The sequence below is a fragment of the Tenrec ecaudatus genome, chromosome 6 (assembly GCF_050624435.1).
Source record: "Tenrec ecaudatus isolate mTenEca1 chromosome 6, mTenEca1.hap1, whole genome shotgun sequence".
Classification (NCBI taxonomy): Eukaryota; Metazoa; Chordata; class Mammalia; order Afrosoricida; family Tenrecidae; genus Tenrec; species Tenrec ecaudatus.
This window is the reverse complement of record NC_134535.1, coordinates 74,422,652-74,443,748: the sequence shown is the minus strand read 5'-3', so window position 1 is coordinate 74,443,748 and position 21,097 is coordinate 74,422,652. Positions and strand designations below refer to the sequence as shown.

General features: G+C 43.4%; 1 protein-coding gene across 1 annotated transcript in view; it reads right to left on the bottom strand.

The window, feature by feature from the left end:
- The window catches only part of NEMP1 (nuclear envelope integral membrane protein 1), a 31,831-nt gene extending 12,122 nt beyond the window's left edge, over positions 1-19,709 (bottom strand). The window contains exons 1-2 of the mRNA XM_075551442.1: positions 19,553-19,709; positions 429-550 (exon numbers count right to left, since the gene is read on the bottom strand). Coding sequence (XP_075407557.1) covers positions 429-550; positions 19,553-19,679 — 249 coding nt within the window. The 5' untranslated portion in view covers positions 19,680-19,709. The remainder of the gene's footprint in view (positions 1-428; positions 551-19,552) is intronic.
- Positions 19,710-21,097: the final 1,388 nt, after the last annotated feature.

Here is a 21,097-nt window from a genome sequence, read left to right as displayed (position 1 = left end):
GAAAGGAGATCCAAGTCATTCTGTCAAGGGATGGCTGAGGCTCAGGGATTCAGATACGTCTTCTTTGGAAGCAGGCTAGATTAAGAGCAGCGAGTCAGAGACGTTTACAGTTTCCAGCCCAAAGAAGGCATAGGCCTTGAAAGAGAAGAGAGCTAGCACATTGTGTTGGAAACAGGCAAGGGGACAGAGACAGAGCAGCTCCTAAGGGGAAGACGTTTACCACAAAGTCTGCTTAGAAATTCAGAGCATTTTAAGTACTTTAGGGAGAAGAGAGACGAAGCACACCGGAGGCATTCATGGGTACTGATGAAAATACAATCCAGGATCATCTCAACCCTAACAAGGTTGCAAGCAATTGTGTGTGAGGCAGAAACATGTGTCAATGTGCTTCCTAATCACAGACGGGCATGCATACCGCGTGCTCTTACCTGTATCCGTGTCCAGACATCATACCACTTTGGGACAAGCACGTTTTTGTAACAGAACTGTTGGTCGCTACTATAATAAACTTTGGACTCCTGAAGCATGATCACATGAACACCAGCTCCAGCTTGATGCAAAGAGAAGAAACACGAATTATGTACAGTAAGAATACAACATAGCAAGCTAAGAATTATCATTCATTTCATTAAAAGAAATAAACCAGCCAATTTTATTAAAGGCCATATTTCAACTTGAGGTTAGACTCTTCGCCAGACTGAGTGAGGAAGAAACTAGGATGAAAGAAGGAATAAGGCAGTCTTTATTTCTCTAAAATGTGATTACCAAATATTACAAACAGTCATTAACCAGGACAAGCTGCTATTGTAAACTGGTCACTTTTAAGATGAGGAGAGCCTGCCCCAAGGCGTGGTATTCTCCATCCCCTCGCATGCAGTGAGAGCTGGCCTGTGAACGAGGGGACCAGAGAAGATGCGAGGCCAGGAACCGCAGTACTGGTGAAGAACGCAGAATACACCATGAGCTGACTGCCTGAAACAAACAGCTCGGTCTTGGGAGAAGTATAGCTAGCACGATCCCTAGACGCAAGGATGGCAGGACATGTTATCAGCAGGGACTAGTCCCCAGAAAAAGGACACCACGCTTTGCAAAGGATCCGTAAGAAAGAAGAAGAGCCTTAACAAGGTAGATCCGCACAGTGGCTGCATGGGGAGAGTTGAGAGGAGGACGCAGGACACCAGGCGGGCAGTGCTTCCTTCTGCTGCCATGAGCCAACCTGCCTCGCCGGCACCGATGACCATCGTGTTACTTAGGTACAGACAGTAAGCTGAGTGCCTTGCATCTGGTCTCCCAGAGATCCTGCTCGCATAATCCTACTCTCTCAACGAGAACATACTTTAAAAAATTCATTTGCCCAAATCACACAGCCAGTTAATAATTTAACTGAGCCTCTGGTTTTAACCACTGCCTCCCTTTTAAGACAAAGCTAACCTGTAAATGCATCTGTTGATTTCCTCCCTCCCGCCACTAAGTGTGGGCTGAACAGTGCCGGCACCGCTCTGCATAGAGAGAGCTGTAAGAGAATGGGTGACGACTGCCGAGTGGTTTTTCCAGCTGTTATATTTCATCTCAAGTTTTAAGAGCAAACAATGAGCAAGTCTATACGGTGAGCAAGAACACTAGTGAGATGCACACATCTTAGAAGACTCAACCAACAGAGATCAGGGGTTACATCTGTCCATGGGCAAAGTTTAAGAAGGCTCCCGAGGAAGGGGAAGTAGAGGTGGGAAACACAGGGAGGTATTAGGATGAGTGATATTGCACTGAAGAGGGGTGAGATGAAGCAAAATGTCTATGAATTATAGAATGTAAATCAGATGACCTATGTATGTTGTTTCTAAGTTACCACTCTTCTCGACCTTGCTACCCAAGTTTACTCGTTACCTTCTTTATCACAACATAGTGAGGTGGTTTTTTCCTTGATTTCTATATTATGCTCAGAAATTTATCAAGTGCTACTGGAGTGGAAACTTTAGCTAACACTGGTTCTAAGTTGAAAAGAGGGTAAGTTTAACGTAAAATGCTGTTAATATGCCATCAAGCCCGAACGAACACTTACGAGGTCATCTCCTCGCCAAGGGTCTTCCTCCTTCTATCTGCTGACCATTTACTTTCAAGCATGATACCCTTTTCCAATCAAATCTTAGAAACCCAAAATTATGCAACGGCACTGAAGCTCATCAGTCAAATGGCTTTAGAGTGAAGCTAAAAACAAAAGAACTCATCGAGTTGATGCTGTTTCATAGTGACCCCACAGGACAAGGCAGAACTGCCCCTCTGAGTTTCCAAGACTGTCAACTCTTTACGGGAGTAGAAAGCCCTGTCTTTCTCCCAATAAGCGGCTGGTGGTTTCAAACTGCTGATCTTGCAGTTAGTAGCCCCACTGAGTAACCACTACTCCTTGGAGGAAGCTAAGACTAATGTTAAAGTCAAATTCTTATTAAGAAAAGCTTAAGTGTGGGGCTTCCTAGTTGGTGAATGACATTTTGTAAATGAGAGAATACTGTGTCCCTTTTTGGTGCATGAAAGCTCTGTGTTGGAACCCCTCCCAGACCTCACTCTGTGTCTCTTTAGTTGAAGACCAAACTAACACACAGAGAACACATGGTGAGGCCCACCTGGAGAGGAAGGAAGACCTTAGGGCAACAGCCAGTCACGTGTCACACGTTAGACACCTGAATGAACAAGCCTTCGGGTGACTCCAGGTTCTTTAAGCCACTCCAGATAATGCTGTAGGAGGCAGATTCAAATTACTCCATCTGTGCCCCGACTGATGTGCAGCTTCAAGAACACAATAAATGTCTTTATTTTTCTTTAATCATAGGGATTAAGCAATGATTTCTTAGTTATGACAACAAAAGCAAAAGCAACCAAGCACAAATAAATTGAGTAACATTAAAAATTTTAAATATTCAAGAAAGTAAAATGACGCCACATAAATTGGGAGAAAACATTTACAATTATAAATCTGATAAGAGTCTAATACCCAGAATACATTAAAAAGAACTCTTACAATCCAACAATAGACAACCCAATTTGAAAAGGGGTGATTTGAATAGGTATTTCTCCAGAGATAATAAGCACATGAAAAGAGATCTCAACACAACATCACTGACACTATGAGTCCCTAAACCAAACCAGAACACATCCTTGAACTCATGCAGAACTTGCATGTGGATCAAGAAGCAGTCGCTTCAATAGAACAAGGGTATTAAAATCAGAAAAAGTGTGCATTAGGATTGTATCCTCTCACCATACTTATTCAATCTGTATGCTGAGCAAATAACCCAAGACACAGAACTACAAGAAGAATAGGCCGGGGGGAGACGGGGGTGTTAGAAGGGAGGCAATATCAAGGAGTTCAGGAAGGAAATGAATGTTTGGAAGCTGTGGTAGTAATTGTACAATACTGCTTGTCGTGACTGAACTATATATTAACTCCCAATAAATAATACATTAAAATAATAATTCATGACTCAATATGCAAGAAATTTTTCATGTGACTAAGAAATATATTTTAAGTATGTCTATATACATATTTATAAAATATAAAAATAAAAGCAATGTAAATTTAAAATACAAAAAGAATAATTCGGCATCAGGATTGCAGGAAGGATTATTAGCAACCTGTAATACGCAGATGATACAACCTTGCTTGCTGAAAGTGAGGTGGTCTGGAAGCACCTGCTGATGAAGATGAAGGATTGCAGCCCCCAATAGAGACTGCAAGTCAATGTAAAGAAAACAGAAGTCCTCACAAATGGACCAATAAGCAACATCATAACAAACAGAGAAAGAATGAAGCTGTCAAGGATTTCATCTGGCTTGGATCCACAATCAACGCTCGTGGAAGCTGCAGTCCAGAGATCAAATGGCACAATGCATTGGGGAAATCTGCTCCCCAAGACCTCTTTAAAGTGAAGAGAAAGGAGGTCACTTTGAGAACTAAGGTGGACCTGACCATAGCACTGAAAAACCATCTCGCAAGCATGTGAAAGTTGGAACTTAAATAAGAATGAAAAAGAATAGTTACATGTGAATAAGGTACGTGTTTAGCATACAACAACCATGAAATGTTGAAATAGATGCCCAAAAAGCAGTGCTAGGGGATCCAAATCCAAACCACTCATGAGCACTTCACACCCACTGTCGCCGTCGTCAGGAAACATAGAGCTGTTCCAACTCACAGCAACCCTGCGGACAATAGACAGAAGCCCTGCCTGGTCTTGCAGCATGCTCATCATCACCGGTGCTGTCTCCCCCGCTGCTACCTACAGCCACTGTGTCAATCCAGCTTGTGAGGAGCTTCTGCTTTTAAGCATGAAGTCTTTCTCCAGGAACCGTTCCCTCCTGAAAGCAATGTCCCAAGTACATGAGATGAGGTCTCACCATCCTCACTTCTTAAGAGCATTCTAGCTATACCTATTTCAAGACAAATTCATTGGTTCTTCCGGCAGTTCGTGGTATATGCAATGGTATTTGCCAACCCCACAATTCAAAGGCACCAATTCTTCTCTGGTCCTCCTCATCCATTTTCCAGTTTTGCATGCATAGGAGGCAACTGGAAAACCCCGGGGCTTCTAGCTTAGTCCTCAAGGTGACATCTTTTAAAGGCTGTTGAAACCTTTAAGGGACTTTTGCTGCAAATGTGCCCAGGGAAATATATCATTTAATTTCTTGAATGCTGCTTCTGTGGGCATTGATAGTACATCTAACCACACAGAAACCTTTGACACCTTCAGTCTTTTCTGCATTTATCATAATGTTGTGTGTTGGCCCAGTTGTGAATATTCTTGCTTTCTTTGTGTCTTGTGTAATCCAGACTGAAGGCTATAGTCTTTAACCTTCATCAGTAAGTGCGCTTCAGGTGCACTCTGCTTTCAGCAAGAAGCACTGTCATCCACATACTTGTTAACAAGTCTTCCTCCAATGCTGATGCCACGTTCTCCTTACACATGCATTGCCTGATTTTAAACCAAGGAGAATCCTTGCTCTAATTCAATGACTGTCTCTTGGTCTACATATAGATTCCACGTGAGCATAATTAAGTGCTCTGGAATTCCCATTCTTCAAAATGTTGCCCATAATTTGTTACCATGTACACAATGGACTGCCTTTGTGCAGATAATAAAACACACTATCTTTCAAGTATTCTTTGATTTCAGATAAGGGACATCTTTACATCAGTAACTATATCCCGCAGGCCATATACTTATCTGAATACAGCTTGGATGTTTGGCAGTTCTTTGCTTGACGTATTGCTACAACTGCTAAGTAGCACAGGGGGATGTCCCCCTCCATGTCTGGAGGTCCCCTACAGGAGGTTGCTACAGAGACCCATGCGAGTCTCAGCCAGACTACTGGGCATGCGCCAATTCAAGTCTGAGCCAGGTGGGCCGTACACCTGGGTGGCCCAAACTAAGCCCAAGTGGGCTTAATTCAACCAATGGGGTCAACCAATACCTTTGACCACACCTCCCAGCCAAAGGTCCCAAATCCCAGGACCGTGAGACCGCCCGGGGCCCCTTCTGGTTTTTCTTCGCCTTCCGCTCTGCTGTACCCGTCTCTCTGTCCTCAGGCTCCTACATGTGGGTGTGCAGTCCCACGAGGTTGCCTGGCTTCAGTGACTGTAAAACCTGAAACTTCTTCCATCCTTTATAAAAAATTCATTTGGATCACAAACCAGGCTACAGTATGAATTCTTTCTCGTGTGAAGCCAAGACCAAAGGTTATTTCCCACCCAATAACCTAACACAACCAGTTTTTAATTATCTCCAGCAAAATTTTATTTTCATATGATATAAATGATGTTATCTGATATTTTCTGTTAGACCGCCTTTTTTAAGAATGGACAAAAATATGCATCTCTTCCGGTCAGTTGGCCAGGTAGCTGTCTTCCAATTTTCTTGGCATAGATCATCGTGAGCAGACAACATTGCATTCATTTGTTAAATAACCTAACTCCGACTCCCTCCCCACTCACTGCCATCCTGTTGATTCCCACTCTCAATGACCCAATATAGGGTTTCCAAGGCTGTAAATCGCTACAGGAGCAAAGAGCCTCATCTTTCTCCTGAGAAGCAACTGAAGGGTTTGAACCACCCATCTTGAGGCTAACAGTTTCCCCAACAGCACCATCCAGGCTCTAACATCCATTAGGATGGCTACAGTCACAAAATATAAAATGACAGATGTTGGTGAGTATGCAGAGAAACTTCAACCCTCATCCATTAATGATGGAGATTGTAAAATGATACAACCTGGTGGAAAACAGTTTGACAGTGTGTTAAAACAGTTAAACGCCAACGTTACCAGCAATTCTACTTCTAGGGAATTCCACTGAAAAGAAGTGAAAACATGTCCGTGTCACAAAAACTTGCACGCAAACATCAGTAGCAATAACATTCATAATAGCCAATAGAAACAACCCAATGTCTAGCAACAGATGGTGGATAAACCTAGTGTTTTATATCCATATGAAGGGGTATTATTCAGGCATAAAAAAGAATAAGTTCGCCCCATCTGACCCCATCACACTGAGGCAAAACACTAAGGGCATGCAACAGAACAAACAGCAAGGGGCGCAGAGAAATGAAGTCCCAAGGGAATACCAAAAATAGACTTTGGGGACAGGACATGGCACCCCACCAGACTCCACCAGAAAACACTTCTAAAGTTCAACAAACAGACCTTGAACTATTTACAGGCTTTTCTTTTTTGTTGTTATTATTGGTTTTTTTGTTGTTTTCTTTTCTTTTGTTGCTTTGTTTTGCTCTGTTTTGGTTTTGTGCATATTATTATCTCTGCAGGTCTATCTAGTTAAGATAGGCAGGGTAAACAATCTGGAAGAGAAAACAACAGGACCGATGGTTCTGGAGGGGAGGGGGGAACAAGATCATACCCAATGTGAATGGGGGTAAGGGGGATGACATGGAGTGTTGACCCAATGCCCATCTGTAGGCAATTGGACATCTCCTTACAGAGGGGTCACAGGGAGGAGATGAGCCAGTCAGGGTGCAGTATAGCACCGATGAAACCCACAACTTTCCTCCAGTTCTTTGGGGCTTCCTTCCCCCTACTCTCAAGACCTCAATTCTACCTTACAAATCGGATTTGACCAGAACATGCACACTGCTGCAGTTAAGAGCCCACAACACAGGGAATCCAGGACAGATAAGCCCCTCAGGGCCAACAATGAGAGTAGAAATACCAGGAGGATTAGGGGACAGTGGGGGAAGAAAAGGGGAATCGATGACTAGAACCCCCTCCCAAGGGGACGAATAATGGAAAAGTGGGTGAGGGGCAATGGAGGACGATGTAAGATATGAAAATAATAATCTATAACTTATCAAGGGTTCATGAGGGAAGGTGGGGGGAGGGGAAAGGGGGTAGCTGATATCATGGGCTTAAGTGGGAAGAGAATGCTTTGAAAATGATGATGGCAGCCTATGTGCAAATGTGTTTGACACACTGGATGAATGTATGGATTGTGATAAGATGTAAGAGCCCCCAATAAAAGTATTTTTGTTTATTTTTAAATAAATAAAATTAGAAAAGAGACCAGGCTTATTGGTTGGCTAGAGTGATAGGACCCCTGAGACTGTGGTCTTTACCCTGCAGGTCTGGACTGAACTCCCCTCTCTGTTAGAATCACCAACCATTTAAGATCCAAAGGGCAGCACTTACCCAGGGACAAAGTTCAAAGGGTTAAGAAAGGCGGAGGAAAGGAAACAGAAAGCACAGGGGGAAGTGGCTTATGTGATGCTATAATAGGGGTATCGCAATGATGAGCTGACACATGGGCCTGAATTGTTGAGTGAAAATCTGATGATCTACTTTGTAAACCTTCGTCTAATTAACAATAAAAAATCATTTTTAAAAGATACCTCATCTATTCACAAAAGTCCAAGTATAAAAAAACACATACACCTCCTAATTTAAAGCAATGCATGGTTCACAATAATCCCTTTCTTCTATCGCTGTCTCTCATTCCAACTGCCAGTGAGTCGATGCCAACTTATAGCAACCATATAAGACAGGGTGGGACTGCCTGTGTGTTTCCGAGACTCTTGACTGAAGTAGAAAGGCCCGTCTTTCTCCCTCAGAATGGTTGGTGGTTTTGAACTGTTGACCTTGCAGTTAGCAGACCAACGTGTAACTACTATGCCACCAGGGCTCCCAATTAACATAGTACTATGCCTAATAAACCCATTGTCTGATTGAAGGACACAGGAGCAAATGAAGGGAGAGAAAGAGAGTGGAACACATCCTGACCCACCAAGCCCTGAGGACAATATTCCCACTCAGAGCAGCCAAAGCACAGAGAGAACCATAGGGCAGGCCCTACTACAAGACAGGAAGTCCCTCACTGACCCATAGCGTTATGGGGGGCAACAACGGAGACACTGTGGGAACTGCACCCGATCTGACCTCACCACACTGAGACGAAACACTAAGGATGTGCAACAGAACAGCAAGGGGAACAGAGCAACTAAGTTCCCAAAATAGACTTTGGGACCAGGGCATGGCACCCATCGGACTCCACTGGAAAATACTTCTAAAGGTCAACAAACAGGCCTCGAACTATTTACATGCTTTTCTCTTTTTGTCATTGGTTTTTAGTTGTTGTTATTGTTTTGTTTTGCATATTATTATCTCTGCAAGTCTATCTAGATAAGATAGGAGGGATAAACAATCTGGAGAGGAAAACAATGGGACCAATGGCTGGGGGGACGGGACATGAGAGAGGGGGTGGCAGGGGAAAGGAAGTGGGAGATAACAAACCCAGGGACAAGGGAACAACAAGTGATCCAAAATCTGTGCCAAGGAGAGTGTAGGAGGCCTTGTAGGGCGTGATCAAAGGCAATGTAACTGAGAGGTATTATTAAAATCCAACTGAAGGCTGAGCATGACAGTGGGACAAGAGGAAAGTAAAAGGAAATAGAGGAAAGAGCTAGGAGGCAAAGGGTATTTATAGAGGTCTAAATACAGGCATGTATATATCAAATATACTTATATATGAGGATGGGGAAATAGATCTATGTGCATATATTTATAGGTTTAGTCTTAAGGCAGCAGATGGACATTCGGCCTCCACTCAAGTACTCCCTCAATGCAAGAACACTTTGTTCTATTAAACTGGCATTTCATGATGCTCACCTTCCCGACAAGATCGCTGAAGACAAAACGGGTGAATAAGCAAATGTGGTGAAGAAAGCTGATGGTGCCTGGCTATCAAAAGATATAGCGTCTGGGGTCTTAAAGTCTTGAAGGTAAACAAGCGGCCATCTAGCTGAGAAGACGCACACCAGCCTGTGTAATCACGAGGTACCGAAGGGATCAATTATCAGCCATCAAAGGAAAATCGCATCATTGTGAATGAGGGGGAGTGCAGAGTAGAGACCCAAAGCCTATCTGTAGGCAACTGGACATCCACTTACAGAAGGGTCTCGGGGAGGAGACGAACCAATCAGGGTGCAATATAGCACCGATGAAACATACAACTTTCCTCTAGTTCTTTAATGCTTCCTCCCCATCACTATCATGACCCCAATTCTACCTTACAAATCCAGCTAGACCAGAGTATGAACACTGGTACAGATCAGAGCTGGAAACACAGGGAATCCAGGACAGATAAACCCCTCAGGACCAATAATGAGAGTAACCATACCAGGAAGGGAAGGGGAAGGTGGAGGAGAAAGGGAGAGCTGATCACAATGATCTACATATAACCCCCTCCCTGGGGGATAGATGGACAACAGAAAAGTAGGTGAAGGGAGACATCGGACAGTGTAAGATATGGAAAAATAATAATTTATAAATTATCAAGGGTTCATGAGAGAAGGAGGGTAGGAGAGAGAGGGGTAAAAATGAGAAGCTGATACCAAGGGCTTAAGTAGAAAGAAAATGTTTTGAGAATGATGACGGCAACAAATGTACAAATGTGCTTGATACAATAGATGGATGGATGGATTGTGAGAAGAGTTGTTCAAGTCCCCAATAAAATGATTTATTAAAAAAATCATAATTACCATCTTCTTACATCCAATTTGTTTTTGTTTTGTTTTTATCTTTTCTGAATTCTATACCATTCCATACTATTCCAAAAAATAGAAAGTTAAAGAAAGAAAAAAAATCTCTTAACCAAAACCTTCGATGAAAATCAGCAGCTTGGCCAGTCACTTCTTTGGAAAGTTGTTGAAGAATGAATTTGAATAACCTCTTCCCACTTCCACCCGGCTACCCCCATGATCTATGGAAATGATCAATACTCTAGCTTTAACTTAAAATTTTAGAAACAGAATTGAAGTAACTAGCTTCAAACGCACAGTTATTCAAAATGTTCATGTTAGTACTTTGTGCTTTTTATGACAAAATAGGAAAACACCTCTAAGTGCACAGATGTAGCTCTCCTGGGAAAATACCTTCTTGGAATTTAGTGAATCACAACTTTCTGATTGTATTTTCCCATGAAGCAGTTATTCAAAGGCTAATACCTTCGTATTCATTAACTTATAACCATTACAAACTTACTTTCCAATCAACAAATACTGATAATTTAATATCTGCTGATAGAAGGTCAAAGGAGCCCTGGTGGTGTGGACAGCACCCCACCCTGAGTACTCGCTAGGCTGCTAAGTGCAAGGTCAGCAGCTCAAAACCACCATCTGCTCCTCCGGAGAAAAATGAGAGTTTTCACGCTCGTAAGGAGTTAGTTAGTCTTATAAACTCAAAGGAGCAGTTCTACCCTGTCCTACAGAGTCACTATGAGTCGGCATAGATTTGAGAGCAGTGAGTCTGGGGGGTCGAGGGTTGTTTGCTTGATAGATCAAAGAAAATAATGAAAACGTTTCACTGTATGGGATTGCTGGAAGCAACCCTAAAACCCAAACTTACACTGTGGAAACAATTAAGATTCATAGGGACCCTAGAGAACAGAGTAAAACTGCTCCCGCTACGACGACTGTCAATTTGTGGAAGTAGACAGCTTCTTTGTCCCTCTGCTCAGCTGCTGGGCTCAAATGCTGACCTTGGACAAAGTAGCCCAACATGTAATCCACTACACCATCAGAGATCCATGGAACCCTAAAAAGTTAGATAAAGCAAACTCTTCTAATTCGGATGAGGCTTCTACTCCTTTCTGTTCAGTGCTAATAATGAGTATCTTAAATAAATGAGCTTAACAAGAGATTACTCCGTGGGATGTCATGACTACTGGTCAGTTATTAAGAAAACAGTATTTATCTAGATCCTCACCTCACACCAAACATGAACAATGACAGATTAAAAACTAAACTGAATCACATAAGGAAATCCTTACATCAGAGAAAACAAGGTTAACACATCAGTTCAATTTTGAAGGACTTCTTAAGCATATAAGCAATAGAAAAAAGTCTAAAGGCAAAATCAAACAAACACATAAAAAATATCAACGTATTTTTAAAACTTAATGTATTCTCCTGCCCCTCCCCCGAAAAGAACTTGTTCCAAAGGACGACATTGACTCTGCAGCTATGGGAGATGGACATATTTGATCAGAGCACACGGGAGCAGATGAAGGGGCAGGAGGAGAGAGTGGAGCACAGCCTGGCCCACCAGGCCGTGATGATGATGTTCCTGAGTAGAGCAGCCAGTCCACAGAGAGAACAACATGGCTGGCCCTACTATGAGACATGATGCCCCTCAGGGACTAAGAGCGATACAGGGGACAGCACCGGAGACACAGTGTGGGAATTGCACCTGACCTGATCCCACCACACCGAGGCAAATCACTGGGGCAGTGCAGCGGAACAGCAAGGGAATGGAGTGGCAAGGTCCACAGGGAATGCTGAAAGTGGACTTTGGGGTCAGGGCGCGGTGCCCCAACAGACTGGACTGGAAAACGCTCCTAAGGGCCAGCAAACGATCCCTGAACTAACTACAAGCTTTTCTCTTGTGAACGGTTTTGTTCTGTTCTTTGTCAGTGGTTTGTTTTTGTTGTTTTGTTGTCTGGTTGTATACTGTTGCTTTGTTTTCCTCTGTCTAGTTTTCGTGCATGTTAGTGACTCCACAGGTCTGTCTGAATAGGACAGGCTAGATGAACTATCTGGAGGAAAAACAACGGGACCGACAGTTCCGGGGGGACTCGGGGTGGGGGGGTAGGGGGAGTAAGGAAGTGGTGTTAACAAACCCAGGGACAAGGGAAAAACATGGGACCCCAAATGGTAGAGAAGGGGGAGTGGCAGGCCTGGTGGGAAATGATCAAGGGTAAGGTTGCTTAGAGAAGAGGTATACTCTAGCCCAGGTGGCGATGAAGCATGGTAGTAGGGCAGGAGGAAAGTCAAGGGAGATGGAGGAAAGAGCTAGGAGTCAAAGGGCATCCATGGAGGTCTAGACAAAGACATGTACATGCAAATATATATAGGAGGATGGGGAAATAGATCTATGTGTCTATATTTATAGGTCAAGTATTAAGGTGGCGGAAGGACCTTGGGCCTCTACTCAAACACTCCCTCAATGCATGAATACCTTCTTTTATTAAATTGGAACTCTATGATGCTCACTCTCCCGACACAACGGCTGGAGCCAAAGTGGGTGAACAAGTAAATGTGGTGAAGAAAGCTGATGGTGCCCGGCTATCAAAAGAGATAGTGACTGGGGTCTTAAAGGCTTGAAGATAAACAAGCGGCCATCTAGCTCAGAAACAACAAAGTCCACATGGAAGAACACACCAGCCTGTGTGATCGAGTGGTCCCAAAGGGATCAGTTACCAGGCATCAAAGAACAAAAAATCATATCATTGACTGCACACCTCCATGATAGGATCGCTGAAGACAAATGGGTGCATAAGCAAATGTGGTGAAGAAAGCTGATGGTGCCCGGCTATCAAAAGAGATAGTGCCTGGGGTCTTAAAGGCTTGAAGGTGAACAAGCGGCCATCTAGCTCAGAAGCAAATAAGCCCACATGGAAGAAGCACACCGGCCAGTGCAATCACGAGGTGCCCAAGGGACCAGGTATAAGGCATCATGCAAAAAAAAAAAAGATATAAGTGTGTGTATGTATGTGTATATATGTGTACATGTATATATGTATGTGTATATATGTATATATATATGATATTAAATGAAGGGGGAAGTGCAGAGTGGAGACCCAAGGCCCAAGTGTCGGCCAATGGAGATCCCCTCATAGAGGGGTTTAGGAGAGGAGATGGGTTAATTAGGGTGTGAGGTAGTATCGATGAAGAACACAGCTTTCCCCCAGATCCTGGATGCTTCCTCCCCCCAACTACCATGATCCGAATTCTACCTTACAGAGCTGGATAGGACAGAGGCTGTACACTGGTACATATGAGGGTTGGAGGTACAGGGAATCCAGGGTGGATGATACCTTCAGGACCAAGGGTGTGAGGGACGATGCTGGGAGAGTGGAGAGTGAGTGGGTTGGAAAGGGGGAACTGATTACAAGGATCCACATGTGACCTCTTCCCTGGGAGAGGGACAGCAGAGAAGGGGGGAAGGGAGACTCCGGATAGGGCAAGATATGACAAAATAACGATGTATAAATTACCAAGGGCATATGAGGGAGGGGGGAATGGGGAGGGAGGGGGGAAAAAAAAAGAGGACCTGATGCAAGGGGCTTAAGTGGAGAGCAAATGCCTTGAGAATGATTGGGGCAGGGAATGTATGGATGTGCTTTATACAATTGATGTATGTATATGTATGGATTGTGGTAAGAGTTGTATGAGTCCCTAATAAAATGTAAAAGAGAAAAAAATGATTAGGGCAAAGACTGTACAGATGTGCTTTATACAATTGATGTATGTATATGTATGAACTGTGAAAAGAATTGTATCAGCCCCAATAAATTGTTAAAATAAAAAAAAATATGAAAAAAAAAGAGTTGTACGTCCCCCAATAAAATGATTTAAAAAAAACTTAATGTATTCATGTATATTTTAATATGTAAATATTTTTACAAATTAATTTTTAAATAAGCAAAATCCCAATAAACAGTGATCATAATAAACTGAACAAAGGACACTCACACATGCAAAATTTAAAGTCTATTAGCATGGCTATCAGCAGCTGAAAAATACTCTCACAGTTCACATTGCAAGAAATGTAAAGCAAATCTCTCTCTCAAATCAATACCAAAATTTTCACAGGAAAGGTGTGTATCAAGGTTGTACCTGTACAACCTATTCAATCTGTACGCAGGCAAATAAGCAGAGAAGCTGAACTACATGAAAAAAAAACTCAACCTCAGGATTGGAAGAAGGGTCGTTAGCAACCTGCAACATGCCAATGACACAACCTGACTTACTGGAGTACTTGCTGATGAAGATTAATGGTGACCACCTTAGACAGCAGCTGGACCAACGGTTCATAAGGAGCACGGGAGAAGAGGGAAGGTGAGAGGGCATCCAACAACTATGGGTACAAGGAAACAGTAAGAATTCTAAAATGGACCTACAAGGAGGGTGCAGCTTTTCTGGGCGCGTTTGATCAATCAAATTTTATCTGAGAGGAATTACTGAGGTGAATGATGGGCAAACAGAATAGTGGGATAGGAGTGGGGGGAACCCAATATGCATTTTACATATGCATATATAAGTATATATGAATATGCATGCATTTGTTTATATGTGTCTATATATGTAAATATAACAAGGAAGTAGATGGACTGTGGGCCTCTAAATTCTACCTCAGTACAAGAATGGTTGATTCTAATAATGTGGCATTGTATGATACCCACCTCCCTGGCACCATCCTTGAAGACAAAATGGATGCAGAAGCAAATGTAAAGAAAGCTGATGGTGGCTGGCTATCAAAAACTATATCTGTAACAATAAAGCCCACATGGAAGAAGCACACCAGCTTCTTGAGGTGTGTGATCACAAGGTGTCAACAGGAAAAGGTATCAGAAGTTCAAAAAAACACGCATCCAAATTGACATGAAGGATGCAGTGGAGACCCAAAGTCCACCAGCAAGACAGTTGGACAGTCCCTCTTAAAAGGGCCTTCATGGGGAGGAAACGAGCCAGTTAGGGTGCAGCATAGCACCGATGAAGCATACAACTTTCCTCTCCTTCTTTAATGCTCCCCCACACACATCATGATCCCAATTCTACCTTACAAATCCAGCTAGACCAGAGGATTTACACTGGTACAGATAAGAGCTGGAAACACAAGGAATCCAGGACAGATACACCCCTGAGGACCAATAATAAGAGTAATGATACCAGAAGGGAAAGGGGAAGGTGTGGGAAAAAGGGGGAACCAATCACAATGATCTACATATAACCCCCTCCCTGGGGGACAGACAACAGAAAAATGGGTGAAGGGAGACATTGGACAATGTAAGACATGACAAAATAATAATAATCTATAAATTATCAAGGGTTCATGCGGGAGGGAGGGAGGAGTGGGAAGGGAGGGGGGAAATGAGGAACTGATACCAAGGGCTCCTGTAGAAAGAAAATGTTTTGAGAATGATGATGGCAACAAATGTACAAATGTGCTTGACACAATAGATGGATGCATGGATTGTGATAAGAGTTGTACGAGGACCCAATAAAATGATTTTTAAAATAAAATTAATTAAGTTTGAAAATAAACAGTCACTATTGGCAGGGCAGTGACAAAAGAGGCCACTGAACAAGTATATCAAGAAGAGGCTTACCCCTCAACGGCCAGGGTCAACCATGAAACCAGAGACGGTGTTACTCTCCCCACCTGCCCTGCCTGCCCAGAATAAGCTAGGAAAACACCTTAAGACTGGAAACCCAGCTCTTTTCCCGTTGCTAGTGGGAAAGCAAATCTGACTCACCTGTTTGCAAAGTAGACTGCAATTTCATTTAAATGAAATACCTTACATCTAGCAATACCAGTTTGGGAGGCCCATCTTTGAAAAATCAAAGCACCTTAATTTTTAAAAATCACTATTTAAGTCAACATTGCTTATAGCTGTGAAAGCCTGGGAATAATTTGTAAGTCTATCAGTAGACATGGTTGAATTAAATGTGTTGCCACCATTCTCCAATATCATGGAGTTGTTGTAAGAACGAGTCAGACTTATTTTCACTAATTAAAGAGTACAGAGTTAAATGGCAAAGACAGAAACCGCATAGTAATCTGATACAACCAACAGTTTGCCATCAGATCTATGCATGAGGGTTTGTGAAATAAAATATATTTGACATGAAAAAAAAAAGGAAGGGCCTCAGAGAACGGAGGGTAAATCCAGAGTGTGGTGTAGCACTGATGAACCACATAACTGTCCTCTAGTTCAGCGGCTCTCAACCTGTGGGTCTCAACCCCTTTGGGGGTCAAACGACCCTTTCACAGGGGTCACCTAAGACCATCAGAAAACACATAAATATTTCATAAACATATATTTACATATTGTTTTGTGATTAATCACTATGCTTTAATTATTATGTTCAATTTGTAACAATGAAAATACGTCCTGTATATCAAATATTTACATTATGATTCATAACTAGCAAAATTACAGTTATGAAGTAGCAACAAACATAATCTTATGGTTGGGGGGTTACCACAACATGGGGAATTGTATTAAAGGGTCGTGGCATGAGGAAGGTTGAGAACCACCGCTCTAGTTCTTTATGATTTCCTCACCTTACTATTATGGTTCTTACGTGATATACCTCAGTGGTCATGTTAGATTTACATATGTTCATTTGTACATTTAAGATCGCTCGGTCCAGAGTAGTCATTCATGACAGGGACCCCTCTGCAACAGTGACAGGAGCAAGGGTTCCCTGAGGGCATGGGAAGTGAGAGGTGGCAGAGGAAGGAGGGAGCGAGGGGAGTTAATAGCATTGATGATTGTGATAGCCCCTCCCAATGGGATTGAACAAAAGAACTATAGAAGGGAAGGGATATATTAGGAGTAAGATATGTCAATAAAAATATTTAACTTAAAAATAAATAAATGACAACCTGCAATGTGGATTACATCTCTGCAAAAAAAATTTTAAAAACCTTACTGCTGGACCAATATACAACATCATGAAAATGCAAAAACATACTGACGCTGTCGACGATTTCACTTACATGGCTCCACAATCAACGCTCACGGGAGGCGGGAATCAACGATGTACCACACTGGCTAATGTGCTGCAAAGAAGACCTCTTTTAAAATCTTAAAGAGCAAAGAGGTCGCTCTGAGGACTGTGTGCCTGACTCAGCACTGAAAAGCCGCTAATGAGTACAGACGGTCAGAGAAGAATCAATGCCTCTGAATTACAATGTTGGGGAACAATGTTAAATATACCATGGACTGCCACAAGGACAAGCCCTTGTCTCGGAAGTAACACAACCATACTGCTCCTTAGAAGCAAGATGACAAGACCGCGTCTCACATGTTGGACCTATTATCAGGAGGGACCAGCCCCTGGAGAAGGACAACAGGTTTGGCAAAGGACCAACGGAAAAGAGGAAGATTCTCATTGAAATGATTGACACGGTGGCTGCAACAATGAGTTCAAACACAGCAATTATGAAGATGCCACAAACTGGGATGCAAGAGGTCCACGGAAAAATTCCATTAACTTTTCATTCCATTTCCCCAACAACTTTTCAATGCTCCCTTGTACTTAGGGTCGCCATGAATCGGAACTGACTCAGAGAGTACCTAACCTGAGTCATAAGCAGACAAACACTGTTGATTGTGGTATAAACTTGCACACCTTCTCCGGGAGCATTTTCACAAGGTGTTTCAATGAAACATAGCTTTTACCTTTGGATGTGATCATTTCCAGTTCTCATTTTTGAGAATCTACCTTGAAAATGCAAATGCAACAAAATATTTATATGCGAAAAAGTTCATAAAATGTTGCCCATGAGGGTAATAAACCGGGAACGCCACAAATACTCAACCAATGGAGAGAACATTAACAACAGTCTATCCACACCATGGACTGTAATAAAAATAATACTTAGGAAGAACTTTAAGTGGCATGAGTAAATTCTATGCTAGAAAATCAAGTGAGAAAACTACCCCTGGTAACAACTGATAGTTTCCAGGGAAGAGAATTGATTTTTTTTTTAATTTTTAATTAAGTATGGGGAGGGGGAGGCTAAAATGAATTGTCTCCAAATCCAATACCTGAGTTTTTTTCCTACTTCTTGACACTTAAACGATCTAAAATTAACATAGTATTTTTATAATCAGAGATTTAAACTTTCAATGAGAAGGAAGTTTCTTTAGTTATCTCAGTCATCGTATTTATTGTCTCTTTACTCCGAGAAACTTTTCTAGAACATTGACTGTCTCATTACAGTTGCCAACAACAGACTGTCAGGCCACACAACAAATATCATCTTTTGAGTCTACTCTTCTTCATGCTAAGTTCCTGTTTGTTAAAGAAACTTAAACTATTCAAGTGTATGCTAGGTGAATTATATAACAATACAACTGTTGGGAGGGGGGCGGGGAGAAACTTAAAAAGAGAAAAAGGAACAGTAATTAAGCATATACTATGTGCTGGCATTTTTCCATGTATTTTCTCATTTCCCCTCTACAACCTTCAAGATAGGTGTTATGTGTCTCATTTTATAAGTTAACCATCTGGCCCAAGTTCACCCCGATAACAAATAACCCAAGTGTCACTCTAGGCCATGTTTCTGGATACTGCTCCTCCTCCCTCTAAAAAAACAAAGAAATGTTTTTGAACATTTGTGCGTTGGAACTAGATCCAGGGATGCTGAGAGCGCCCGCAAGATGCCCCTCAGGATTATGCACGTGGCAGCGAGAGATGGGCAGCAATCAAAGGGGACGGAGCGCGCGCCCAGGCTGTGTGTACGAGATAAGATTCCTTGATTCCTGGGTCTCAACTCCCTCCAGTGGGAGCTTGAGAACCCCGCTTATTTTTCTGCCATAGGTTGAACGATAAAGGACTACCTGCAAGTTTTCACAAGCACACTCACTCGGTTTCCTGGATTTTAAGAGCAGACAAGGTAAGCGGTTTCTTTCCTAGTCCATAGTCAATCTTCCAGCAACAGGTACCAAATAATTTTGCTGGACAAAACCTACCATAGGCTAAAGTGTCTGGGTATCTCTCTTTTTTTTATTTTTTAATTGAGGAATGTTATGTCATCCGGTCCGTCCTGGGCCAGTGTCTTCCAAAGGCATAAGGCACCCCCACTGCATGCCTGTCAACGAGGATGATCTGTCCTGACATCCCTGCCCTGGGCCTGACGACGCTTGCTCAGGGGCTACCGCTTTGCTGAGTAAGGGCCCCGCACAGCCAACAGGCTCGGGGGTCCCTGCTTTTAAGGAGACGCTGCAGCGCTGGCAGCCCCCGGACCACCTCTCCCGCCCAGGCCTCCCTTCCTGCCCGGGCCCCCAAGCTCCTGTGGGTACCTCCGCCGAGCCCCCCAGGCGCCAGCCCCTCGCCCCAGCGCCCCTCCGCGGCCGACGAAGCCTCCACTTCAGTACCCACTGCCCTCGGCTGACCAACGGCCCACACCCGCGGGACGGTGCCCACTTGTCGGAAAGTAACCCACGCAGCACCCGCCCCATTGGGTGCTGCTGTCCCGGCAGTACCTGCGCCGCAAACCACGCAGCCCGAGAGGACCAGGAAGAGCCGTACGGCCCCACCGCCCCCGGACCCCCAGCCCCAGGGCCCGGGACCAACTGCCGGGGAGACTGCCACTTTCATTCCTCCCGCCATGGTCGTCTCAAGCCGCCGCCTCCTCACGTGCCTCTCTCCAGCAACTAGGCCTGAACAGGCAGGGTCAGCAGCCTATCAGCTACAAGGACCGCCCCTAACAACCAATCGGACGGGCGGAGCTTCCAGTAGGCGTCTCTTAAGGCCCCTAGGAATCCCGCCCATTGGCAGCTGGCGGGAGAAGGCGGGAGAAGCACGTTTCCGCCTATTAGAAAACACGTCAGCCCTTAGCAATGGCGACCGGAAGATTCCGCCCCCTAACAGCACGCTTCCGTCTCCAGTGGAGTCACAACTGGGAGGACTGATGGCCACGCGAGCCAATAGGGAATCAAAGTGGAAGAAGCCTCCTGAATCAACTGTGAATGTAAGCCTTTGAGTGAGATTTCTAGGTCCGCCAGCACGGATGCAGTGCAAACCAACCAAAAACAAAATAGGTTCTTTACTTTCGAGCAGCGAAGTAACTGGTGGTGCTGTGGATAAGCGTTGCAGCAACGCTTTCTGCCCAAACCCACCAGCCCTCCGGTGGAGCAAGATGCTGCTATTTGACTCCCATAAAGACTTACAGCTCAAAAAAAAAAAAATCTACATCTCGGAAACTCCAAGGAGCTATTCTATAGCGTCACCGTGAGTCAGAATCAACTGGACAGCAGCGAATTGGTTAGTAAACAAAAATCTCACACATTGGTCAATGATTTCAAAGTTGCCTGTGCAGCAAGTGAAAGTGTTTGTGAGGAAGAACTTGTTGCAGGTTGGAGCCGGCTCAAATGTTTCAAAGTAAAGTTAAATTTCACGTCCCCAACCCCAGCCAGTCCTGGGCCTTTGGGGCTCGCTCAAGGGGAGTCCCTCTGGGACATAGGGGTACAGTGAATAGTGTGACTCTTTGCTGGGCATGCCTACACAGTAGGGGATGCTGGGCCCCTCTAGGGTTTCCCCTATGGGCTACAATAAATTTCCCTTTTGCTTAAAAAAAAGTGTTTCAAAGTGTGAGTAGATTCACATAACATTAAAGTGTCAGTTGTTGGGGGGAGGGGAGTACAATGGTGGTGGGGCAAAAGTGATCCTATGTCAAGGACTCCCTGTAGAAATACAACATTTGGAAATTGTGGGAGCAATTGTACAATTCTACTTGGCATGATTGAAATATGAAATGATATGACATATGTATTAAACCCCAACTAATTAAAAAATGTTCCACTAAAAATAATAATAAAAAATTAAGTGCCAAGTGTATGTAAGTCCAACCTTCACTAGGAACTGCCTGTATTTGCCATGAAAACGTTTTCTTTTTTTTTTTTTTTTGAAAACGTTTTCTTACTTCCCCCTCTACCACCTTTTTGTTATGGCAAGCCCGTAACTGAGATCTATGAATAAAATACTCCTAACAGAAATTTCATTTATTGATAACTTTTTTAAACGTTTTA